This window comes from Delphinus delphis, chromosome 14 (genome assembly GCF_949987515.2).
Source record: "Delphinus delphis chromosome 14, mDelDel1.2, whole genome shotgun sequence".
In the NCBI taxonomy this organism is placed as follows: Eukaryota; Metazoa; Chordata; class Mammalia; order Artiodactyla; family Delphinidae; genus Delphinus; species Delphinus delphis.
Genome location: NC_082696.1, coordinates 78,644,628 through 78,671,739, shown reverse-complemented (window position 1 = coordinate 78,671,739; position 27,112 = coordinate 78,644,628). Strand labels below are relative to the sequence as shown.

The 27,112-nt window shown below is 41.9% G+C and overlaps 1 protein-coding gene and 1 pseudogene across 1 annotated transcript; both read left to right on the top strand.

Moving 5' to 3' along the window:
• Positions 1-3,906: 3,906 nt before the first annotated feature.
• On the top strand, positions 3,907-25,249 carry MTO1 (mitochondrial tRNA translation optimization 1). Its single transcript, XM_060030356.1, has 12 exons — positions 3,907-4,204; positions 7,068-7,267; positions 7,348-7,465; positions 11,279-11,568; positions 14,168-14,280; positions 14,379-14,569; positions 14,802-14,932; positions 15,785-15,989; positions 16,071-16,242; positions 19,384-19,502; positions 22,694-22,854; positions 24,478-25,249. Exons 1-12 carry the CDS (start codon positions 3,988-3,990, stop codon positions 24,637-24,639), a joined length of 2,079 nt encoding a protein of 692 aa, XP_059886339.1. The 5' UTR covers positions 3,907-3,987; the 3' UTR covers positions 24,640-25,249.
• On the top strand, positions 8,736-9,913 carry LOC132437388 (cyclin-dependent kinase 2-associated protein 1 pseudogene; annotated as a pseudogene).
• Positions 25,250-27,112: the final 1,863 nt, after the last annotated feature.

The following is a 27,112-nucleotide window of genomic DNA, read 5'->3' as shown; positions in this document are numbered from 1 at the left end:
GATGTGTGGGTTATCAACTTACTGCCTCTCAGCTCCAAACAAACCCTTCAATAAATGCTTTCTGATAAACAACAGAATTCCTTTAAGCATTTCTCTTTTAAAGTGCCCACTATGTTAACTTTTCTCAGTAGAAGTTGCTGGAGGAACATTGCAGGAGAAAGAGGTTTCCTGCAATCTCCAACATAACAGAGGGAGTGGAAGGGGATTGACAGGGTGAAGGTCAGACTTGTGGGTGTGAGAACATCTGGTAAAGCCTGCAAAATGATCCCTCTGGGACCTTGCAGCCTTGGCCTGGCCATAACCTATCTAAAGCATACTAGGCAGGGAAACCAAGATTCCTGCCTGACCTACATACAGCTGCCTGTTATCCACAGGGTCCCATACCAGGCATTTGATCCTTCTGCAAGACCCCTATGTTATGTAGCCCATGCTCTCTAAAGGCCTCCTGCCCTTGAGATCTGAATCCCTTCTTTTTTTTTTTTTTGCAGTACTGGGGCCTCTCACTGCTGTGGCCTCTCCTGTTGCGGAGCACAGGCTCTGGAAGCGTAGGCTCAGCGGCCATGACTCACGGTCCCAGCAGCTCCGCGGCATGTGGGATCTTCCCAGACCGGGGCACGAACCCGTGTCCCCTGCATCGGCAGGCGGACTCTCAACCACTGCGCCACCAGGGATGCCCTGAATCCCTTCTTAGTTTATTCTTCCTTGGGTACTCTCCCTCAGCCCTAGGGTACCATATATAGTTTCCTTATATATATAGTTTTTCTTTTATTATAGTTAATTATTATTATATTAAACATCTCCTGTTTAATCTACTGAGTGATTTATATCTCCTGATAGGACCCAGACTGCTACAGAATTGGAACTGGGAGTGGTCCCAGGAGATAAAACCCTAAAGATGGGATTTGGGGATTGGTTTGGTTGTGCCCTTGGGCTAGAGTGCAGTGCTCAAGGAGGAAGAATCAGCAAAATGAGAAGGAGAGACCAGAAAAATAGGAGGAAAACCAGAAAATATTGATGTCTTAGAAGATAAGAAAGTGAATCAAGAAATGGCTGTGAACAAGACATGGAAGCAACTGAGATGTCCATCAACAGATGAATGGATAAAGAACATGTGGTATATATACACACAATGGAATATCGCTCAGCCATAAAAAAAAGAATGAGGGCTTCCCTGGTGGCGCAGTGGTTGAGAGTCCGCCTGCCGATGCAGGGGACACGGGTTCGTGCCCCGGTCCGGGAAGATCCCACGTGCCGCGGAGCGGCTGGGCCCATGAGCCATGGTCGCTGAGCCTGCGTGTCCAGAGCCTGTGCTCCACAACGGGAGAGGCCACAGAAGTGAGAGGCCCGCGTACCGAGAAAAAAAAAAAAAGACATAAACCTGTATTTGTTAGCAGAGAAAAATGTCCATGATAATCTATTATGTAAAAAGCAGATCACAATACAATGTATATAGGTCATAGATAGTATGATCACATTTTCATTAAAAAATAATGAAAATATATTTAAAATTAAAACTTAAAATCCAGTGCTGGCTACAGTGTGATGAAATAATCTTACACAGTTCGTACAACCTGATACAAAGTTTTTAGAAAGTTAATTTAGCAGTTATCAAAAATTTAAACATTGAAGAGTCGGTACTTCCCTGGTGGCACAGTGGTTAAGAATCCGCCTGGCAATGCAGGGGATACGGGTTCGAGCCCTGGTCTGGGAAGATCCCACATGCAGCGGAGCAACTAAGCCCGTGAGCCACAACTACCAAGCCTGCGCTCTAGAGCCCACGAGCCACAACTACTGAAGCCCGTGCGCCTAGAGACCGTGCCCTGCAGTAAGAGAAACCACCGCAATGAGAAGCCCGCACACCGCAACGAAGAGTAGCCCCCGCTCGCCACAACTAGGGAAAGCCCGCACACAGCAACGAAGACCCGACGCAGCCAAAAATAAATAAAGAGTTCCATAATTTTAAAAAGATATATGTACAAGGATGATCATAATATCAAAAAATTAGAAACGTGAACTAAGAATGCTGCCTGCCATGTTGGTAAACAAAGGGTGTTGCAGCCATCAAGCCCACAAGCCCAGACAGTGAGCCCTGAGGGAACTCAGGATGGAAACCAGGAATGCCCATAACCTAGCAATCAACTGCTGCAGCCACCCAGCCCCCAACGGTGCACCCTGAGGAGACTCAGGATGAGAGAACACAGGATACTGGCCCCAGATAGCTGAGGTGAATATCTAAGGAATGATTTCAGTGATCCAAGACTTTGCATCTTCCCATACATAGAAAAGTGCTAATTTTAGTAACCTGAGATGTCTGGCTTTCTTTAATTAACAATAATCTTTTGATGTTCCAACTTGTACCTGCCCTTGGTTGCAAAAACTCCTATATATCCTGGCTTCCCCCACGCCCACCTCTATGGAACAGTCTCTCAGAGTTATCTGAGATGCTGTCTCCCAGGCTTGAAGTCCTCAGAATGTCTGCTAAATAAAACATAACTCTCAACTTTTGGATTGTGCATTTTTTTTCAGTCAACAGAAACAATCCAAATGCTCAGTAATTGGAGTTGATTAAATAAACTATGGTTCACATAAACAACTGACTATAATACTAAAAAGTGAGATAGATTCATATATACTGGCATAGAGATAGTAAAAAAATACATCGTTTAAAAAAGAAGCAAACTGAAAAGCAATATAATCAGTATTATACATGCAAAATAATAGTAGCATTAGTATAAGTATGAAACACTAGGAGGCATTAGCAACAAAATGCTGACAATTATTATGGAGATGAGGGCCGGAAGGCCTGATGGAAGTTACGGGTTCCTTAACTCTCAAAGTTTTGTATTTCTGGAAGCTTTAAATTGTGCATAAAGAATGATTATTAGTAATGTAATAAGAAAAAAATTATGCATTCGATAGATGTTAATAATCAGAACAATTAAACTGCCACATGGGCTGTTTCACTATCTAACTAGTCAAAAGTTTCCTCTCTAAGAAAGATGTTTGTCTGCTCCCCCATGCCTTCAAGGCCTCTACTTGCCCAGCTTCAAGACCGAAGAAAGAGCCCGGAGTCAGCAACAGAGACATCAATGGTTTAATGGATAGGGGGAGCTTACCTGTCTGAATCAAGGTCCTAGAGTGACACCGCACTGTGTACGGCGGAGGGCGGGCAGGACACAGGGCAGTCTTTGCTCCCAGGGGCAGAGGGAGGTTAGCAATTATAGGGGTAAGTAACTACAGGTCGACTCATTACCAGGGAAACCAGCCGAGGGGCACGCCCCCTCGCCAGCCCTTTGCTAAGCTATCACTAGCTAGGGCCTGGGGCAAGTATGTAGGAAGGTCAGTCATGCGAGTCGGGTGTAGGTGAGGCAGGAACCGGTTAAGCAGGGGATGTATAGAGAGCAAGAGAACAGCTACCTCCAGCGGCCTAACCATACAGAAGGTTTTAAAAATACCAAGTGCAGAAGGCTGGACATTTAACCTTCAACCCTTCCATTCACCTAATTAGCCATCATGAATCTTTCATCCACAAATACATTTGAAGGCCTTTGAAATCGATTCCTACTCAGACTCTAGTCTTCATAAACAGAAGTCAAGGTGATAGCCGCACCAGAAAGTTCAAAGAATCTGATAAAGCAGTCATTCAAATTCTTGTTTGTAGGTGGCCACCTGGTGATCAGGGCAGCAATTCGCTGAAAAGGACAAAAGATGACGGAGTAGGAGTCCCCCCAATCCAGAACCATATGGAATCAAACAGCGTGCGCCAACCAAGAAAGGAGGCACACACCTCGCTGGCCACCTGCACAGCTGCCGGGTCTTGTTTCATCAGTAAAGTTTCGCCAAATTGCCAATCAGCGGCGACGCTGGACGTAGACGCGCTACGCTGTGACATCAGAACAAGATGGCTGCTCCCTGAAGACGTTCATCTGAATGTTGCCACCTCGCTCGTGTCAGGCTCAGAGTTAAAGACTCGGCCTTTCTCCAAACATGTTCTCCTTCCGAGGCTGTGGTCGCTGGGTCGCGGCTTCACTCACCAAACAGCACCATCCGTCTTCCCGGTTCAGCGGTGACAGCGCGGCGCCCTGGACTCCGCACTTCGACGTGGTAGTCATCGGCGGAGGACATGCGGGGACCGAAGCCGCTGCCGCCGCCGCTCGGTGCGGCTCCCGGACTCTGCTGCTCACGCACCGAGTGGACACCATCGGTGAGTAGCGCGGTGTGGGGCTTGCCTAGGACGCAAGAAGCCAGTGTCCTCCTCCGCCCCCTCCCAGTGCCTGGGATGTGGGCAACCTTTTCCTTCCCTTAAGGCTGGTGAGAATCCTGCCGACTGTGGTTGTAGCCTGATTTGTGCTTCGCAGATCAAGCGGGCCCGGGCCAGAGCTCTAAGACTAGGGGCCATTCTGTGGACCGTGGATTGTGATGCTGCCGAAAAGTAATTAGTGGGGAGGGTGCGGGGGCCTGGGGGTTGGTGAGAGGGGGTGCCTTGAGAAAAGGGCAAACTGTAGGAACACTGGCTGATGCCTTATTTCATTGTTGCCATTTGCCCTTTACTAGCTTGTTGCTTTGGTTAAAGAGTGAATTAGGACTTCCCTGGTGGCGCCGTGGTTAAAAATCTGCCTGCCCACGCAGGGGACACTGTTGGATCCCTGGTCTGGGAAGATCCCACATGCCGCGGAGCAACTAAGCCCGTGAGCCACAACTACTGAGCCCAAGTGCCACTGAGCCTGCGCTCTGGAGCCCGTGAGCCACAACTACTGAAGCCCCCGCGCCTAGAGCCCGTGCTCCGCAACGAGAGAAGCCACCGCGGTGAGAAGCCCGCGCACCGCAACTAGAGAAAGCCCGTCCACGCGCAGCAACCAAGACCCAAGGCAGCCAAAAATAAAAATATATAAATAAATAAATTTATTTTTTTTAAAGTGAATTAATATTATTAGTACCCGTTTATTAAATGACCATTGTGTTTTTCTCGAGATTTTGTGAAGCCCTTTTGAAGAACGAGGGTACTTTTTTATTGCATTCTGTATTCCTACTGAATGTTTATTCCCCAGTTTTGTGCTTAGGACGACCCGACAGTGGTTTTTTGCACTTACAGGCTGTGGTTGGACGGCCATAATTTAAACAAGACTCCTCTCTAGCATCATCTTAGGTACTAGCTAGGACATTATCCTGTAAATTATGCATGCCTATGTCTTTCCTCTTGCATTTTGCTTAAGAGTGAATAGTAACTGAAATGTTAACTGTGCTTTGTGTAGTGAAATACTTTTTAAAACAACCATTCAGCTCGTAACTGTGGAGAAATATGCACTGTTAACAGCGATTCTTTTGGAGCGAGGCTGTATGATTACCCGAGTAAAAACCAGGAATAACAATTTAAAAAATCTAATGAACAAAAAAGTATTGAACTAAGATGATCATTAAATAGTACAAGTAATGTAGTTCTGTCAAGGATAAAGGAATTCCCATCAAAACCCATATTCATTAGGTAGTCATTAATATCCTATAAAAATACCCATTGTATTTATACCAATATAATATGACCTAAAGTTTCTTTTTAAATAAATAGATTTCAGAGATATTTTAATAACTCTTATATTAATAGATGAGCTTAATAAATGACAGTTCTAGCTTAAAATCAAAGTCTCATTTTTTTAAGGTAATTGGATGTAGTAGAGTATCAAGTATTTCTGTCCTCAGAAAGATAGCTTTGGCTGAGAAAGTTGAACTTCCGTAAGAATACAGAATGCAGGAATTGTCCTCTTTCAATTCAGTCATATCATCTGCAAATAATGAAGTCAGAGACAAAATCTTTTATACTAACCTGGAAAATAATGCTTTTCGACAAACTATTTTTTGGCATTCACGACAAAAGAGAAAAGTCTTCTGACACTAAATCAGACACTGGCAAGTAGGATTACCATGATTACTTTAGATCAATAAAGGTTTACCCCTAAACTGAATTTAGGTCATACTCCCCAAACAATGCCTCATAGGGAATAGTGTTTACCTAAGTAAATAGTGATTCTGTGTCAAAGGAAGGAGGGAAATAATCTACTGCAGCTGTCATCCCTGTTTTTAGAGTAGGGACGCTGAGGTGCAGAATATTAGATAACTTGCCGAGATCACTTGGAGCTTATAAGTGGTAAATCTAGGAACTCAGCCAGATCTCTTGCTCACTCCTAACCCATGCTCCTAATCACAGCACGATTCAGCCTCCCTCTGGAGACCATGAAAACTTTTGGAGGGCTTGTAGCTGGCCACAGCGGATCAGCAGATTGTTGACATAGCTTTCCCACTCTGTACCTCCCATAAGACTTGGGGGATTTAAGGAGAAGGTATAAAATGTGAATTCTACTTTCAGGAAGCTTATAATTTAATTATTTCTGCAAAATAAGCATAAAGAAAACAGCAGATGGCATTTATGGAAGACATACTTGATTATAACTGTGAACCAGTGCAAAGGGACTTCTTAAAATTATGCTTGATTTAGGAAGGTTTCATGAGGTAAGAATTTCAAGGTCACATTGAAAAGGAAGAAGAAAAGGCAACGTAATGAATGTGTACAAGGGAAAGATTCAAAAGAAACTTTCAGCAATGGTTTGTCTTCCAGGATGCCCTGCATAACTTTTTCTCTTTTTAAAATTTTATTTATTTTTGGCTGTGTTGGGTCTTTGTTGCTGCGTGCAGGCCTTCTTCAGTTGCAGAGAGCGGGGGATACCCTTCGTTGCGGTGCGCGGGCTTCTCATTTTGGTGGCTTCTCTTGTTGCAGAGCATGGGCTCTAGGCGCGTGGGCTTCAGTAGTTGTGCCTTGCAGGCCCTAGAGCGCAGGCTCAGTAGTTGTGGTGCACGGACTTAGTTGCTCTGCGGCATGTGGGATCCTCCCAGACCAGGGCTCGAATGCAGGGGGATTCTTAACCACTGTGCCACCAGGAAGTCCCACCCTGAATAACTCTTGCATCCTGTTGGAACTCCAGCATTTTTAGTGTTTGCTTCAAGTTCTTTTATTTTATCAAGACTCACTATATGCAGGATACTAATATATTTATTTTGTTTATGTCTGTTCTCTTTAGGTCAGATGTCCTGTAATCCTTCCTTTGGTGGCATTGGAAAGGGGCATTTAATGAGAGAAGTTGATGCCTTGGATGGCCTGTGTTCTCGAATCTGTGACCAGTCTGGTGTACATTACAAAGTATTAAACCGGCGCAAGGGACCAGCTGTTTGGGGTCTGAGAGCTCAAATTGATAGGAAACTTTATAAACAGAACATGCAGGTAAGAACAGGGCATGAAACCGGGAAAGATTGTAGTGATTGTTTAACTGTTATGTTTCAGCTTGCTTTCTGTTTTGACAGAAAGAAATCCTAAATACACCGCTGCTTACTGTTCAGGAGGGAGCGGTAGAAGATCTCATTCTTACAGAACCAGAGCCTGAGCACACTGGGAAATATCGCGTCAGTGGTGTTGTTTTGGGTATGTACTGCCTACAGATGATAATAATAGTATCAAACTCCATGTGAGAAATTGATTTTGAGCAGAGTATGGAGATGTTTTGCTAATTCTAGGAAACTGTGTTTTCTGTTCATACATGAGGAAAACTGTATAAAAAAATCATACTTCTCCTTTCATTTTGACAACGAAGCTCACATTCTGTACCATCTTATTTTGGGACTCTGTAACCTGCATAATTGTGTATTTTCCTCCTGGTATTTCTTATTTCTGACTTTAAATATTTTTAATTTATATTTTACAGGATTATTATATGTTTTTTATTTGAGTTTTATATTGATTTTTAAATTAAAATAACACATGCACGTAATTTTTACAAAAATCAAATAGAATTTAAATTTGTATGTAAAAACAATTTCTCTCTATTATCTCCCTCTACAGACTTAACCACTTAAACAGTGATGGGAAGATTTGTGTGTGCACAGTTAATTTTATTGCTTGGGCAACCGTATAGTCATGGTGATTAGGGATTGAACTGGCCTTTTTGTTGGGAACTCCCAAACATCTGTGTCTCTTAGTCCTCAGGCAAAGAATCCATCTTCTGCCAGGGGACTGGACTGTTGGCGCCTGCTAGCATTCTAGGAACAAAATGGTAGGAGGGGCTGTGCTGAAGAATCTCAGTCATTTAAAATACAGAGATTAACTTATTTTCCCTATTTTAAAATTAATTTTTATTATACGTTTATTAGTTTTTTTTTGAATGGGGAATACATATAATGGTAAACGGTTTAAAGGAGATGAAAGAAGGTAGAATGAAAAGGTGGACTCTCATCTTGTGCCCCAGGCAGCCAGTTTCCTTCCTCGGGAGTATTGCTCGTCTCTTGTGTGATCTTTCTGTGTGTGTGTTTATATTTCCCCCCAACACACATAGCAGTAGCATATTGTACACACTATTCTGTCCTTTTTTTTTTTTTTCAACCACTTAATCTGTGTTTGGTTTTCTTTGCTTTAGGGAGCTATGTTTCTTTCTTAAAAGTTCATGTTTTTGTCCTGTATATTACCTTAGTAACTATGATTTTGTATAATATACTTAATCTTCTCTTTCTTCTGTCAGTGTTTACTGACTTCCCTCTGTTGAACAGTTACTAGTTTTATTTTCATTTCCCTTTCTCTCCCCTGCGTCCTTTCCCCTCCAGATTTGATGATTATATTGTTTGATTAGTGTAAGGTAGATCTGTCTGCAGGCAAACCTTCATATGCAGATTTCAACTCTTTTCTCTCATTTTCAGCCCCCTAGCTTCATTCCTACAGTTCTTATATTCAGTCCTCCAGTTTCTGAGCCTTGGCACGGCAAGTTGCTTCATTGTCATCAGTATGTTCTCTTGAGGTTCTTGAGTTAAGGCCTTCTCCCCTCTGCTAAATCAGTTATCACTCTTCCAACCACTTTTTTAAAATTTAATTTTATATTGGAGTATAGTTGATTTACGATATTGTGTTAGTTTTAGGAGTACAGCAAAGTGATTCAGTTATACATATACATATATCCATTTCTTTTTCAGATTCTTTTCCCCTGTAGGTTATTACAGAATATTGAGTAGAGTTCCATGTGCTATACTATACAGTAGGTCCTTGTTGATTATCTAGTTTATATGTAGTGTGAATATGTTAATCCCAAACTCCCTCCCCACTGCAACCACTTTCTATCTTCTGAAAATATTTTGAAGTTTCTCATCTTTTGACAAATTCTTTCCCATTACTTGTCCTGTGGTTTTATATCTTTTTTGCCCCTTTATTTCATTTTCTTGGAGTTTAAAGAGGAAGAAGAAATCATGTGAGGTGGTCTGTCATATTTAACCAGAAGTCTAAAATTAATTAATTTAAAAAATTAACTGAGAACAACAAAAAGTGCGCGGGAGCTGGGCGGGTGCGCGGACGCCGGGGCCGGGCTCCGCTGCGCCCCGCCGCGCCCCGCCGCTCGGGGGGCATGTCTCACAGCCCGAACTTGACCGCGCACATGCCCGCCGCCTCCCTCAGCGCCTCTGGGAGCATCCACCCGCCCTCCACCAGTATGGCGACGTCTTCCCAGTACCGCCAGCTGCTGAGTGACTACGGGCCGCCATCTCTGGGCTATGCCCAGGAAACTGGGAAGAGCCAGGTGCCCCAGAGCAAATACGCGGAGCTGCTGGCCATCATTGCAGAGCTGGGGAGAGAGGTCAGACTCCTCTCCGCGGGCAGCTGGAGCGCGATGGAGAGCCTGAAACGCGGCATCATCCACGCACGAGGGTTGGTGCGGGAGTGCTTGGCAGAAACGGAACGGAAGGCCGGGTCCTAGCTGCCTCATGAGCCTGGAAGGTTTTCTGTCTTCTTCGGAGAGGAGAAGTTACAGTAGTTCATCTCCCCTGTTAGGATGAAACTTTGTTTTCAAAATGGCAACAGTTTTGTTTCTCCTCCCCCCCGCCCCTCCCGTGGTTCACCAGGCTCCGAATCTACAGCCTGAAAGATTGAGGAAAGATTTTGTGGTTGATGGGGAGTTACATTTTAACTTTTTTTTTTTTTTTTGCGGTACGCGGGCCGCTCACTGCTGTGGCCTCTCCCGTTGCAGAGCACAGGCTCCGGACGCACAGGCCCAGCGGCCATGGCCCCGGGCCCAGCCTTTCCGCGGCATGTGGGATCTTCCCGGACCGGGGCACGAACCCGTGTCCCGAACCCGTGTCCCCTGCATCAGCAGGCGGACTCTCAACCACTGCGCCACCAGGGAAGCCCAATGGGGAGTTACATTTTAAATAGTGAGGAACTACCCAGGTGTTGTTGTTTTTCAAAGCATTGATTCAAAAGAGGCACGTAAAAATTACCTTACAGCAGACTAGTTTGCCTCCAAGATACCAGTGTCTCACTCTCCTCTTTTGAATACATTTATGTTACCCGCATTGTTCTTTGTTCCTTTTCGTAAGCTGATACAACTTGAAGGGGTTTTTTTTTGTAGTGCGGACTTGACAGCACACTTAACTAGTAGCTGGTCCCTTCGTTTCCCATACACTATAGATTCTGCTTAATGTAATTTCTTTTTTGCTTAAGCATTTGCATGACTATTAGTGCTTTGAAGTCAATTTTAAAACCCAGTTTTAGAACCCAGAACCACCTAAATGGTCTTGTCAAAAGACTGAACCTGAAGGCTTCCCTGGTGGCGCAGTGGTTGAGAGTCCGCCTGCCGATGCTAGGGGACGCGGGTTCGTGCCCCGGTCTGGGAAGATCCCACATGCCGCGGAGCGGCTGGGCCCGTGAGCCATGGCCGCTGAGCCTGCACATCCGGAGCCTGTGCTCTGCAACCGGAGAGGCCACAACAGTGAGAGGCCCGCGTACCAAAAAAAAGCACAAGTTATAAATACAGAAGAAAGAGCCACCTCCCAAACCAAACCTAACAAGGATCCCGAAATTTTTTCTGAGACTGTATGTAGATTTCAGTTCTGCCTTTCCTGTAAGTTGATCCAAACATCTGGAAGAAGATGGAACTGTTTGCATCTTTTTATTTATTACTCGATGTAATAAGGCTTATTTTCATTAACAGCTTGTAAAAAAAAAAAAGGAAAATTACCTGAGACTATTCAGTGCTGACAAGGTTTTAGGAGCATGTGTGCCGGTGAGAATACATTATGCACTCCATCCCAGCTTCCTTGGATTCTTGAGATTGATAACATATAGGCTTCTTACTGATTTAAAATCTTTTTCAAGTTTCTAAAGACCAAATTTTTCCGTAGTTTTACTACAAAATAGTCACGTTCCAATTTGATCCATGGTAACAATTAGAACCTGAGTTTTATTTTGTTTCCTATCCTTTAGTGGATGGAAGTACAGTGTATGCGGAGAGTGTGGTTCTAACTACTGGGACGTTTCTGAGAGGCATGATTGTAATTGGATTGGAGATGCATCCAGCAGGACGTTTAGGGGATCAGCCTTCCATAGGGTTGGCTCAGACTCTGGAGAAGTTGGGGTTTGTGGTGGGAAGATTGAAGACTGGGACTCCGCCCCGGATCGCCAAAGAATCCATTAATTTCAGCATTCTAAACAAGCAGACACCAGATAATCCATCCATACCGTTCAGCTTTATCAATGAGACAGTGTGGATCAAGGTGAGATCATTTATGAAAATCTGGCTTTAAACAGAGGATATAGACTAAGCATTTTTTTCTCTTTTTTTTTTTTGGTAGCAATTCACTTTTCTTCACTATTAGTGTGCAAAAAAGGGATCTTTAAAAGGATTAGCTGATTTGGCTACTTGGGTATTTCCCCATAAATTCTTAAATTTCATTACTTTGATAACTTTGCCTATTTAAACTTTTTGAAATAGTTTCAGAAAAGTTGTAAGACTGTGAAACTCCTATAAACCATTGAAATTCACCCATTGTTAATATTTTGCCCTCTCTCCATATATAGAGAATAGATACATGTATATATTTAATGTATAAAACAGTAATATACACATTTATTTATTTTAAATTTATTTATTTTTGGTTGCGTTGGGTCTTTGTTGCTGCGCACGGGCTTTCTCTAGTTGCGGCGAGCGGGGGCTACTCTTTGTTGAGGTGTGCGGGTTTCTCATTGCGGTGGCTTCTCGTTGCAGAGCACGGGCTCTAGGGTGCGCGAGCTCAGTAGTTGTGGCGCACGGGCTGAGTTGCTCCGCGGCATGTGGGATCTTCCTGGACCAGGGCTTGAACCCTGTCCCCTGCATTGGCAGGCGGATTCTTAACCACTGCGCCACCAGGGGAGCCCCCCCCCATTTATTTTTACTCTTTTTTCTTTTCCAGAAACATTTAAAAGTTACAGAGATTTTGACCCTTTACCTCGAAATACTTCAGTCTGCATCTCAACTAAGCTCAAAGACATCCTCTTTTTTTTTTTTATAGACATCCTCTTTTATAACCTCAATGCAGTGATGAAATTTGGGGAATTTAACATTGACACAGTGCTGTTATCTAATACAAAATCCATAGATTTTGTTGATTGTTCCAATACTTTTTTGTCCCAACATTTTTTTTTTCCAATCTAGGATCACATATTGCATTTAATTTCATTTCTCTTTAATCTGCAACAGTTCCTCAGTCTTTTTTTTTTTAAATAAATTTATTTATTCATTTATTTTTGTCTGCGTTGGGTCTTCGTTGCTGCACACAGGTTTTCTTTAGTTGCGGCAAGGGCTACTCTTCGTTGCAGTGCACGGGCTTCACATTGTGGTGGCTTCTCTTGTGGAGCACGGGCTCTTGGCATGCAGGCTTCAGTAGTTGTGGCTCGCGGGCTCTAGAGCGCAGGTTCAATAGTGGTGCATGGACTTAGTTGCTCCGTGGCATGTGGGATCTTCCCGGAACAGGGCTTGAACCCATGTCCCCTTGCACTGGCAGGCGGATTCTTAACCACTGCGCCGCCAGGGAAGTCCCAGTTCCTCAGTCTTTAATGGCACTGATACTTTTGAAGATACAGGCAACTTCTACCTATCCTTTGAATTTAAAACACAAAAAACTATATTGTGTGTTTAGAATTAAGGGCTAATATTTGATGGTCCTAGTTTCTGGTGAGTGTTACCCTGATGAGTGGCTCCAAGTGTTGTTATTTTGAGCAAGTGACTTTTATATTTTCACTTGGGTAAAATGTAAATCATGATGATACTTTCCTAGTGTGTATATTTTTAAACTTTTTTTTGTTTGTTTGTTTTTGTTTTTGCATTACGTGGGCCTCTCACTGTTGTGGCCTCTCCCGTTGCGGAGCACAGGCTCCGGACGCGCAGGCTCAGCGGCCATGGCTCACAGGCCTAGCCTAGCTGCTCCGCGGCATGTGGGATCTTCCCGGACCAGGGCACAAACCCGTGTCCCCTGCATCGGCAGGCAGACTCTCAACCACTGCGCCACCAGGGAAGCCCAAACTTTTTGTTTTTTAGTTTTATATTTTATTTTTGGCCACGCCACACAGCTTGTGGCATCTCAGTTCCCTGACCGGGGATTGAACCCGTGCCTCCTGCAGCGGCAGTGTGGAGTCCTAACCACTGGACCACTAAGGAATTCCCTGTTTTGACATTCCTGGTTCACCTTCCTCAATACTTTGTTCTTGCTTAGTTTTAAAGCAACAATCCCAGACATCACATCATTTCACTCAGATACACTTTGGTACATGTCTTTAACAAATAAGGACTTTCTAAAAATCGACACAGTACTATTATCACACATAGCAGAACATAATTTTTTAACATCATCTGATATTCAGTGCTCAACTTTCCCTAGTTTTTATAGTTGTTTTTAAATGTTTATTTAAAATGTTTTTTTTTACAGTTGTTTTATTTGAACGAAGAACCAAATGAGGTCCATACATGACTTTGGACTTTGGATAATATGTCTTATAATAGTTCCCCTTTTTTTTTTACACTTATATGTGGAAGAAACCGAGTCATTTCTTTTCTGAAGTTTCCTACATTCTAGATTTGTCTGATTTCAACCCTCTGGTGCCTTAAACATGTTCCTGCATCCTCTGTATTTCCCGTAAACTGTTGATCTGGAGGCTTGCGTAAATTTAGGTTCATCTTTTGGGTTGTTTTTAACAAGCATACTTCACCATTAGCATTTGGCATTATGCATAGATTTAATATCTATAAAAGTAAGTGCATATCATGTGTGGCATTTATTTGAATAATAGGCAAACTAATAGAGAGGCAAAACAATGTTGTAACTAGTTCCTGTGTTTTAGCCAGAAGATCAGCTGCCATGTTACTTGACTCACACCAACCCTCAAGTGGATGAGATTGTCCTTGAGAACCTTCACCTTAACTGTCATGTTAAGGAAACTACAAAAGGACCCCGGTAAGGACAAAGTATCAGTGCTCAATTACTGTAAGGAACAATGTCAACCCTCTTTTGTTTGTTTCATTAAATTTTTAAATTTCAATGTCTTTTTCTAGATACTGTCCCTCCATTGAATCAAAGGTTTTGCGTTTTCCAAACCGTCTGCATCAGGTTTGGTTGGAACCTGAAGGATTGGATTCTGACCTCATCTACCCGCAAGGGTTATCTGTGACACTGCCAGCTGAATTACAAGAGAAAATGATCACATGCATCAGAGGCTTGGAGAAAGCTAAAATGATTCAGCCAGGTAAAGAGAATGCCAGCTGCCCTTCAGTCTGAGCTCAGCACTGCTTAGCAGATGGTGAGGAGATCTTAGCCACAGTCATGATTGCTTAGAGCCTCAGAACACAAAGCCCAACATCTATGCATTTAAAATAGTCTTCGTTTTTAAACAGCATTTAATGATAATCTTTGCATCTCTACCTTGAGGCAAATCCAGCACTGTTTTTATTATTTTTTACCATTTATTCTTTGGCCAGGCTATGGTGTTCAGTACGATTACTTGGACCCCCGTCAGATCACTCCTTCTCTCGAGACCCATTTGGTGCAGCGGCTCTTCTTTGCTGGACAGATAAATGGCACTACTGGTTATGAGGAAGCTGCAGCTCAAGTAAGAGGTTGTTCAGGTGTTACTGAACAGAAAAGGACTATTTAACTGGTGTTCCTCCTCTTGACGTCTGTTATGATAGCTGTATAGAGCTTAGATACAACTCAGAACTACAATAGAAGATTTATTCTGTTTCAGAGTATACAACAGGATTTTAAAACCACTGTGCCTTTATTACTCTTTTCTGAGCTCCTAGATCCAATAGCGTATTTTGATTAGATTTATTATATTGCTTCTGAAATTTAAAAAAAAGAAAATTTAGTTCTTTTAAACTAACTTTATTGAAAATTACCCTATTATTATTCCTTTTTTTTTTTTTTTTTTGCGGTACGCGGGCCTCTCACTGTTGTGGCCTCTCCCGCTGCGGAGCACAGGCTCCGGATGCGCAGGCTCAGCGGCCATGGCTCACGGGCCCAGCCGCTCCGCAGCACGTGGGATCTTCCCGGACCGGGGCACGAACCCGTGTCCCCTGCATCGGCAGGTGCATTCTTAACCACTGCGCCACCAGGGAAGCCCTATTATTCCTTTTTAAGCAGAAAGTTATGTCATTGTTACTTGTAAGTAGGGAAAGGCTAAAAGAAGTCTTACAAGTGGATTTTTTAAAAAAAGATTAGCCCACCTAGGTTTATTAGGAATATTAGATATTTTTTAAAACAATGAATCATAGCATTCTAAACTGGTACATTACCCAGATTCTGTTTCTGAATATGGACCACATTTTCTGTCTTTGTTCTATCCCTGCTGGGCAGGGCCTGCTTTCTCACTTCCTGAGCCATTTCTTCCAGGTAGTATCTGAATAGGATAGCTCTTTGTTCAGTTCATAATGGCCTTTTAAACATTTCAGTCCTCTTGTAGGGTGTGATAGCTGGAATCAATGCAAGTCTTCGGGTCAGACACAAGCCTCCTTTTGTCATTAGCCGAACAGAAGGCTACATAGGAGTCTTGATTGATGACCTCACCACGCTGGGTACCAACGAACCATACCGCATGTTTACCAGCCGAGCTGAGTTCCGCTTGTCACTGCGTCCTGATAACGCCGACAGCAGGCTCACGTTCCGAGGTAACTCTTCACTGAGTCTTGCAACCAGATTTCCTCTCCTTTAAGACCTCTTTCATTATAGTCTCTCCCTCCCTCTTCTAGGGTACAAGGAAGCTGGTTGTGTGTCCCAACAACGATATGAAAGAGCTACTTGGATGAAGTCTTCTTTAGAAGAAGGCATTTCTGTGCTAAAATCCATTGAGTTTCCAAGTTCTAAATGGAAAAACTTAATCCCAGAGGCTTCTATAAGTATTGGTAAAAGTCTACCTCTCAGGTATGCATTTTTAATGTAGACCTTTCTTACTTTTTTTTTTTTTTTTTTTTTGCGGTACGCGGGCCTCTCAGTGTTGTGGCCTCTCCCGTTGCGGAGCACAGGCTCAGCGGCCGTGGCTCACGGACCCAGCTGCTACGCGGCATGTGGGATCTTCCCGGACCGGGGCACGAACCCGCGTCCCCTGCATCGGCAGGCGGACTCTCAACCACTGCGCCACCAGGGAAGCACCTTTCTTACTTTTTAAAGAAAAATGAAATCATTTCAGAGAGATAGTACCTATAAATTCCCTACCTGCACGTTTTAAATGAATGCAGCGATTACATTTGCTTCTTTTCAGGATCCTTTAGATGTAACTTATCTCTTTATTCATTAATGACAATATATACGATTCTAAATTATTTTCATTTTTTATTTAATTTCTCTGTGGCTCCCACTGAGTTCTTCTGGCTTGCCTAAGATTTAGGGGGTACAAACCAAGAAATAGAGTGATCTGCTTTCTTTTTTAGGCAGGGAGCAATTGGAGTGGTCTCATTTTGCCTGTGAGGTATAGCAGGGAAACTTTGATTAAGCATAGTGTTATAAATTCTTTGGGCTTAATTGAAGAGTCCCTTGCTACATTTTAGGGTTTTGTCCTTGTTTTTACCATTCTGGTTATATGGACTCGTCTAAAGGGCATTAATATAGAGCTTTTTTGCTTCAGAGGTATGTTCCTAAAAACCTTGCATAATTCAAAATCTGCATCTTTCACCATTGCTTTTTCCCATTTAAAAAATGTAAGCTAGTCGGGGGTGTGGGATGCTCAGAAGGCATAAATCTACCATCATCGTATCTTAGAAGCACACATGCTGCCTTGATCTTGCAACTGTGTCTCCAGTATGTTTTTCCTTTATAGTTTTCCTTTATTTCCAACCCTTGCTTTCCTTGTGAGGGATTCTGTGGACTTAAAGGTATACCCATTTTAATGCTACTTTTTATTATCTCTAATCTTTCCAAGTGCTCTCCCCTTAACTAACAGCCAAACATAGCATGTCTTTGTTTGGCTTTCATGTCATCACAGCGTTTTATCGTTTACAATTTCTGTTCCCAGATTTTCATTTTCACGGGAATTTCCCAAAGCACTGGCACCATGGTTAGAGGATAGTAAGCAGGTTTTTAGTTATAGTAACAGTAAGTAATAAATAACCTGTATAGTAGTCACCCAAACCAGGGGATCTCATTCACAGGAAAGACAGCCTGGTTCACAAATAAGGGTGCTGGATGTATTTGTTTACCAGCTAAGTGGTACCGGGAGACGGTAGTAGTATAAACATAGTTTTATAATTCGCTCAGTTGTCCAGCTGTTTGTGTAAATTTAAGAGGGTTCACATTATTTCAAACTTTGCAAAAGAATTTATAACATTATGCTTTGTTTAGATCAAATATTGCACTATTTCAAATTTTGTATAATTAGAATTTACATTCAATGTGACTAACGTGGATTGAGGTCATAGTGAGAGCATGGGAAGTGATTTTTTTCAACACAGTTTAAAATGCGAATTGATGAATAAAAATATGAAAAAGGAGGCTGTCAGTTTTATGTTTTTACCTAACTAATCCCATGAGTAGCCATTTTGTTAAGGTGATTTTTTTAAAAAACAGTAATTTGGCCAAATGCTTTCCTTGTTTATTCAGGTGTCTTTCATTTCAGAAGGAAGCGGTGACAGTGACCGGGCCTCATTTGATTTCAGCAGAATATTTATAGTCTAGGGTTCAGCCTCCCTAAAAGAACCCACTTTATCAGTTCCTAGATATGTAAAGCTAAAAAGATAGAAACTTGGGCAAAGGACATGAGTTGCGTCTACGGCACACGTGGTGGGCTCTGTGCCGGCCTGAGAAGTTGAACTGGACTTCGAGCTGGCATTTTGACAGAAGAGATCCACAGGTGCATGTGCACACACATCTCCTGTCATGATTACAGGGAAACGCATTGACCTGCCAGGTAGCGCAGAAGCCGTCTCTTGTGTTCTGTGGAAGTGTGCTAGCTTGTCCTTCTGGGCCAGACCTCTGCACTCTGAGGCTTAGGCTTCATTCAAAGCTAGTCTTGAAGTTTGGGCCTGCAAACAGCTCCAAGCCTTATAAACAAATTATTTAAAACCTTTTTAGAAGTTAAATGGTCACAGGCTTTTCTTTGAGGTCACTATCCTGCAAGATTCCATGGTAGCTATTTTTTTGGTTAGTCGTTAGGAGGTGTGTTCCAGCATGTTCTATCATTTCTGAAAGGACAACCCCTTTCCTTTTGGAGTTTAGGGTTATTTGGTTTCATTCTAGCTTATCTGATGAGGCCTCTGAAATTAGTTGACATAATTCATCTCGTGGAGCACAACAAAGTCGACAGCTTCTTGTGGAGAGAGGGTGTCTAGCCTTTCCTAGGCCGTCTGAGGAAGAGATGAGTCAGGCATCTGTAGAGGGTGGTGACGCATGACCCTGGTGATAGGATGAGCTGTAAAGAAGGCATCTGGGAGGCCTGGAAGAACTTGGGACCCCAGGATGGGCAGAGCTGACTTTCTGTTGCTTAGATAATTAATTGGTTTAATTGGTTTTGGGTGGACAGAGTTGATCAAAAAAGCAATCTATTAAAAGAGGGAAAGATCAACATAAACAAAAATAAAGTTAAGGGAAACTGTACAGATCAGTGAGGCCTTGTGAGAACCAAACAAAATGAGAAGGAAACTGCGGATATTTTGCAGTCTTGGAGAGCAAGCCAGGAGATCTTCAGCTGGTTCTGAGCACACGTGCAAACACACTCACAGGACGTGGGCTTAATGTGACTTAGATGTAAATTCTTATGGAGTTCAATCAAACCCTTGTTATCAGAGGATATTCTGTCCTTACAAGAAAGGGAGGACAAGTAGATTATTGCAGTGCTACCAGCAACTTATCCCTCATGATAAAGGAAGGGAGTTGAGGAGAATCACATGCTAATCTTCTTGAGGTCCTACTGTGTTGCAGTTGCTGCTGCGTTTGCTCACTGTACTTGGGAAGAATTAGAAATATATTGATATTATTTATTCTGAGATTTGTATTATTTTCAGGGTATCTTGTTCTTAATCTGCTTGATATAATATGGACCCCTGTGTTAATGAAACTTTTATGTATTTGTAGAGCTCTTGATGTTCTGAAGTATGAGGAAGTTGACATAGAGTTGTTGGCCAAGGCTGTTCCAGAGCCCTTGAGGAAGTACACCAAATGTAGAGAACTAGCCGAAAGACTGAAAATAGAAGGTAGAAAATATTTTTTTACTTAGGACGTCTGTATGTTCTCCTTCCCTTTCGTGCAAATTGTGAATGGATGGCAGATCCACAAAGAGCTCTCTGTCAAGAGGAGCCATTATTACCATAGGACCAGCATCATCTTAGGCTCTAACCACTCAGAGTGGTGTTCCCAGATAGCATTGCAACATGTGGGGGCATGCTAGGGATGCAAAATCTCAGGCTCCACCCCAGACCCACTGAGTGAGCATCTGCTTTTTAACAAGATCCCTACATGATTTGTGTGTATATTTCATGTTTGGGAAGTGCTACTGTAGAGCTCTTCTTTAAAAAAATCAACAAAACCCCCCTTTTTTTTTTCTTTTGAACTTTTTTTTTAACATTCCCCCCACCCTTTTTCTTTAGATTTTTTTTTCCCTCCTCCACCCTGCTGCTAAATTATAAGATCTAATGCGAACATGATCAAGGTGTGTTCCAGACTTGTAAACTTGCCTGTTGTAAGAAAGTAATCTTTATTATTTTTTTATATTTATTAATTAATTTATTATTAATTCACTTATTTTGGCTGCACCAGGTCTTAGTTGTGGCATGCGGGATCTCTAGTTGCAGCATGTGGAATTCTTTAGTTGCAGCATGCGAACTCTAAGTTGCGGCATGCATGCGAGATCTAGTTCCCCAACCAGGGATTGAACCCAGGCCCCCAGCATTGGGAGTGCAGTGTCTTACCCACTGGACCACCAGGGTAGTCCCTACATTTTCCCCATTTTAATGTTCTAATAATGAGAAAAATAATGCTATCTTTGGCTTTGACAATATATTGAAATACTCTTCCATTAACAAATACTTACTTTGTATCAGGCAAAGAAATCCACAGTCTGCCCTTGTACATTATTATAACATTTGGTGTGCTCTCATACTCTTCGTCAGTATATTGACCATCAAGGTCACATGTGACTTTTGGAGTTGCACTGAATTCTTTTAAAGTTTTTCTTTATTTAAAAAAATTTCAAAGATAAACAAATACTGAGAATAACGTTAGCTTCTGCATTGTGATAGATTTTTTTCCTCCAGTGGAAAATTATGTGGAGAAAAAGGCAGGGAACAGAAGAGATGGGGGAGAAGGGTAGGAAAAGCAGGATAATGATGGATTGTTCAAACAGGAAAGGACTTTAAGCTCCTTGGGGACCAGCGAAGGTGGTAAGAATGCTGCATTCCTTCTAGCAGTGATAATTTTCTTTCAGTTCCAGAGAGGTCACCTTGCTATACTTTGGCTGCATATATAGGATGACCCAAGTGCTACCTATCATTCTTCCAAATGACCAGACCCTAGTCATTTGCTAATGTGTAAGAAATATTGTTAACCTTTTATCTCAACACCATGACCTTTCTATTGAGTAAAAATTACTTTATTGAACATTTAGGCTGTTAGCATCTAGCTGTTATACTTTAAACTTGGTTTGCAGTTTTGTTTTGTCCAATAAATCATCCAGAATAATTATCTTTAACTTGTTTATAGGAAACCCTGACTTCAGCCACGGAGTAGCTACTGTTTTGCCTTGTTCTTTAAAGACTCTGGCATATATAAAGACTCTAATTTCTATCCATGGCTTAAAAGAAACTACACTAAGTTAAAAAGTAACACATATCAGTGGTTTTCAAATCACTGCCTGGATCCTCCACTAGACAAGTTTCTTCAAGAAACTGTGAGGCAGAAATTAGTTTCAGATTCTTTTTTATAGTTATTTCTAATGTTTTGCTGTATACATTATTTGAAAGATTAAATATATCTTTAACATATACATTACCTCTTCATTTATATTCTGTGATCCTATAAAGAGTCTATGCATGAGTCATAAAATTTCATTCCAATTTGTTGTACTAATTTGTTATATATTGTATTAATCACATGCATTATTTCATTTGATACTTGAAAGTGTCCTATGAAGGATAGCTATTAGCATTATGTCTTAATTTTAGAGATAAGTAAGTGATAACTTGCCCAGCAGCACACAGTTGGTGAGTGGCAGAGCTGGGATTTGAACCTAGCATGTCTGACTATGAGGCCTGTGCACCTCACAACTATGCTTTGTTGTCATAAAGACCATCATAAGTCCTCCGGGTCATCCCTTAACATTTCTAGATAAAGCAGCTGAGGCCTAGAAGGATAATGATGTGTCCATAGTTAGAGGGTAGTTTACTGGCAGAGCCAGGCTCAGAGCTGAGATTTTCTGGCTGCCAGTCGAGTGATGGAAGCAGATACTGCCAGAACCTTTAGGGAAGACTTGCTTTCTTAAACAGGACAGAATGACCACCTCAATTTAGGTTTTAAAACAGGTTTTGGATTTACTTTTCTAAGAACAGAATGCTTTAATTACAAAATAATTGCTGAATTATCTTCCTGACTTCTGAATAACACCTTAGTTAAATTATTTAAATTAGGTTATCACCTAAGAAGATCTACTTTTTTAAATTATAGCTTTATATGGACATAATTTAGAAAACCATCTTCTTGGAGAAACATCTTTTTAAAAAATATTTATTTATTTATTTATGGCTGTGTTGGGTCTTTGCTGCTGCGTGCGGGCTTTCTCTAGTTGTGGCGAGTGGGGGCTACTCTTAGTTGCGGTGCGCGGGCTTCTCATTGCGGTGGCTCCTCTTGTTGCGGAGCACGGGCTATAGGCGCATGGGCTTCAGTAGTTGTGGCTCGCGGGCTCTAGAGCGCAGGCTCAGTAGTTGTGGCTCACGGGCTTAGTTGCTCCACGACATGTGGGATCTTCCCGGACCAGTGCTCAAACCCGTGTCCCCTGCATTGGCAGGCGGATTCTTAACCACTGCGCCACCAGGGAAGCCCTTGGAGAAACATCTTTAGGACTTAAAATTCAAACCTACGGCCTATTGAAGGAAACGTTCCACCAAAATTTGTACTGAGAAGGAAAGCAATTTCTTTTTTTACTTTTAATTTTCTAGATTTTTGAAATGAAAAGGACATGGAATAAACTACCATACAGAATGTTGTAGTTAATACACAAGATACTCCCTCTCTTTATTTTAGCCTCAATGTGCTCATCTGTGAAAGGGAACACCTTCCCCACCTGTCTCATGGTACTGAGATCATGTATGCAAAAGCTCTCTGTAAATTGTAAAAAACTAAAAATGTAAGTTGTTAATGTAATCTGCATATCATAATTAATTTTGTTCACCAGCCACATATGAATCAGTATTGTTCCATCAGCAACAAGAAATAAAGGAAGTTCAGCGAGATGAAGCTCTCCAACTGCCAAAAGACCTAGATTATTTGACTCTCAGGGATGTGTCTTTGTCCCATGAAGTTCGAGAGAAGCTACATTTCAGCCGCCCACAGACGGTAAGAAAACAGGCAGTGGATAGGAACGGTTTATAAAGAGCCAGAGCTCTAATTTTTAAAACCTGGATTTACAGTGGCCACATAACTAATTTTTATTTCATCATAAAAAGCTTAATCTCTTATTTTCATATTCTCTTTGTATGACAGATGTCAGTATGTTTTTATGAGATGAAAAAGCTTAGTCTAAATAAGTAACTGGAAGTCAAGAATTGGGTTGATTATAATTATCCTCTAGTCCCAACCTTGCGCTAAACTGTCAGTGCAAACTTGTATATATGCATGACTTAAAAGAAACTACTTTAGGTTAAAATAGAATATATATCAGTAGTTTTCAAATCACTACTTGGATCCCTGCCCTAGGGATTCCATAGTGGTGTGTTGGGAGCCACTAGGAGGAATAAGGGGGCCAAAGAGGCCCCCCACCCCATGCTCCTGTTTGTGTGCGTGTGTGTGTCTATGTGTGTTTTGCATTTGCCTGAGTGCACGTGCACCCAGCTGTAAACATCTGGTAAAAACTTTATAGTATATAATATTGGGACTTGTAATAACAAATATTTAGACTGGTAGGCTGTATTTATTGATTCTGAGACACACTTTAACATCTCTGAAACTGGGTTGTATCTTAAAAATTGATGATGTATCATAGTTTAATGGGAAGTGGGTTGTGTTTGTTTTGGTTTTGGTAATGGTTCATAAAAATAAAGGGGCACTTAACAAAACCATAGTCTGCAAAAAATTTTTAAAAAAATAGTTTTTAAAGGGAGGAGTGATTTCATGGTGTTCATGAACTTAACATGGTGTTCTTAGTAAAAGTCATTGTGGAAAGTGGGCAAAGAGGCTCTAAGTTTTATAACTGTATCCTATTCATATTGGGTTATGTTTCTGTGGATACTCACGGGCTGCACTGCCCAGTATGATAGCTGTTAGCCAAATGCGACCATTGACATTAATTAAAATTAAATTAAAAATTCAACTCTTCAGTCATACTAGCCACATTTCAAGTGCTCAGTAGCTACAGTAGGCTATTGGCTACCATATTGGACAGTGCATTTTTACTGTGCAAATGTTATAGAAAATTTACATTATCACAGAAAATTGGATTGCACAGAACTGGTCATTGGAGTTCACCTCTTATCCAAAATTCTAAAATACAAAAAGCTCTGACAAATGCCTGCTACAGACTCATTTGGTGGCAAAACAGACCTGAACTGATATGAGGTCTTTATACCACTTGGAGTGAATAATTCATACATTTCACTGTAAAAATATACCACAGAAATATTACTGAGATTAATTATAGAGTGCTGCCCAACACACTGCTAGTGACGTTAGATTAGTTTAATGAAGAGAAAAGGTTAGGTACTCTAACATCTGTTAGTTACAAGATCTTGGACAACTCATTTTAATGTCTGTGAGCCTCAGTTTCCCGTTTGTAAAATGAAGATATTAATAATAACCACATTTCTTTTATCTACTTTCTGAGTTATTTTGAAGATACATTAAGATAATAGTTTTAAAAATATTTCATAAACTGTAACATACAGATTGTTAGCAGGAGGAAAATAGATTTGCTTATAATTGACATAGCTTATTTATGTTTCTCTCGTGGTTTTTAATTCCTAGATTGGGGCTGCCAGTCGTATACCTGGAGTGACACCTGCTGCCATCATCAATCTGCTCAGATTTGTGAAGACCACTCAGCAAAGACAGGCAGCTATGGACAGATTGCCCAAAACTGATCAACATTTATGTAACACAGACAAACTTGAAGATAGGCAGTTATAGCTTTCTATTCATAGAAGACTTTTAATCAATACAAGAGTATAGATAGGAGATAAGATGTATTTTTTTTTAGCTTATTATTAGTAACAAAGTTTATTTAGCTAATTAAATCCAATCTAATCTTAATCGCTCCTGACAATGTACAAAATTCTTTTCTCAAAGTTTCCTTTTTTCACAAACGTTTTATCACTTTTTATATCCATATGATTTGTCCCTTAGTTTGCCCCATCCAGAAACAAACAGCTCTAGGACAAAATTATTACCATCATTTTTCCTCAACAAAAATATCTCCATTCTTGGGCTTCCTTGGTGGCGCAGTGGCTAAGAATCCGCCTGCCAATGCAGGGGACACAGGTTCAAGCCCTGGTCTGGGAAGATCCCACATGCCGCGGAGCAACTAAGCCCGTACGCCACAACTACTGAGCCTGTGCTCTAGAGCCCACGAGCCACAACTACTGAGCCCGTGTGCCACAACTACTGAAGCCCGTGTACCTAGAGCCCGTGCTCTGCAACAAGAGAAACCACCACAATGAGAAGCCCGCACACCGCAACCAAGAGTAGCCCCCGCTCGCGGCAACTAGAGAAAGCCCATGCACAGTAAGAAAGACACAATGCAGCCAAAAATAAAAATAAGTAAAATAAATAAATTAAAAAAAAAAAAAAACTCCATTCTTTTTTTTTTTTTTTTTTTTTTGCGGTACGTGGGTCTCTCACTGTTGTAGCCTCTCCCGTTGCAGAGCACAGGCTCTGGACGCACAGGCTCAGCGGCCATGGCTCATGGGCCCAGCCGCTCCACGGCATGTGGGATCCTCCCGGACCGGGGCATGAACCTGTGTCCCCTGCATCGGCAGGCAGACTCTCAACCACTGCACCACCGGGGAAGCCCCAACTCCATTCTTTATACCTTCCCTTGCCGACGACACATATCTTACTTGCTTTACACAGTGAAATGCTTCCCTTATCATTTTTAGTAGCTTTAATTACATATTACAATTTTTAACCCTTAAAAGCCTTAACAAAATAAAGAAACAAGTAATTGAACTGTTATACCAGCATTTACTGACTGGCAAACTTATGAACATATTCCATAACCTCTAAAAACTTAACATCTTTCTCATAGCATAATTTCTCTTTAATGTGGTACAAGATACGTGTTTAATAAACCCAAACATCTTCTGAAGTTCCACTAATTAACCCAAGGCTGAAGTCTCAGGCAAAGTGGGCTTTGTATTTTCAGGACATGGTAAGAGTTAACTTCAAGCTTTCTCCTAGGCATATTTTTGTTCTCTCAGGGTCAGAATTCTGAAAACAGTTATTTCATCAAGCTAGCTTCCTCTAAGTGCACTTCCCAACACAAACGGTCCTCAATGTCAGACACATGTCAGAACCAACTGGCAAAATGCCCAAATAGCACTTCATGCTCAAAAAAGTAGTTTGCCGGGCGCACACCGGTGGACTCGGTCTTGGAGCTCGTCAGCTCGTTTGGAGGCATCTTTCCGTTCCACCAAGGAAAAGCGTACATTGGCAGCCAGTGCCGAGCAGGGGACAAACAGGGAGGAGCCCCGAAACAAATGGTTTCGACAGCTGCTAGGAACGTCCCCCCAAATCCCCCTCCTGGGGCCACCGAGCCACGAGCAGCGGGGACCTCGCAGCCATCCCAGCACGTCGTCAAGGCAGCGGCTCTGCTCCAAGATGTATTTCTATTTAGCACCTGTTAATCTTATTAGGTTATTATAGCTTTGTCATTAATTTATGAATAGGAGAGAGATTATAACTGCTTTTTGTGGATCTGAAAAAATAGTTATAAACTCTTGATTTATACTCTTTCAGGTGCTCTAATACTATTAATGTACGTTTGGGCAGTGTTCATCAAAGAGAGATATGGTGGAACTAAAACTAAACCTGAGAAAAAAATCTCAGCCTGCAGCTAAGGACTCTGTCGGGAATTCCCTGGCGGTCCCGTGGTTGGGACTCTGCACTTCCACTGCAGTGGGCCTGGGTTGGATCTCTGGTCAGGGAACTAAGATCCCGCAAGCCGCGCAGTGCAGCCAACTGAATTAAATTATTTAAAAAATAAGGACTATACAAAATTATCTCACTTAAAGGAATATTTCAAAACAGCCTACCTCCTGGTGCTGCCAGCCAGAAGCACTACAGACTATGACACCCTAGGAAAAATCAGCTAAAAATGTAAACTTACTCAGTACAGTTACTTCATAGAAATCCCCCAACAACGATAATAGCCTCCAACAGCGGTTGGCCTTGTGATTTCCAACACCCACCACAGACCACATTGCCTGGTAGTTTGAAAAGCTGGGCATATACTAAAGTTCATTTCAACAGGAACACAAAAATTAAAAAGAGGAAATGACAAACACTAAGCATCTGTCAAATCATTGGTTGAGGGGGGAGGGAGGGAAGATGGAGACCTATGTGAAATTAAACCATCACGGCCTTGAATTATGAAGTTACCCAA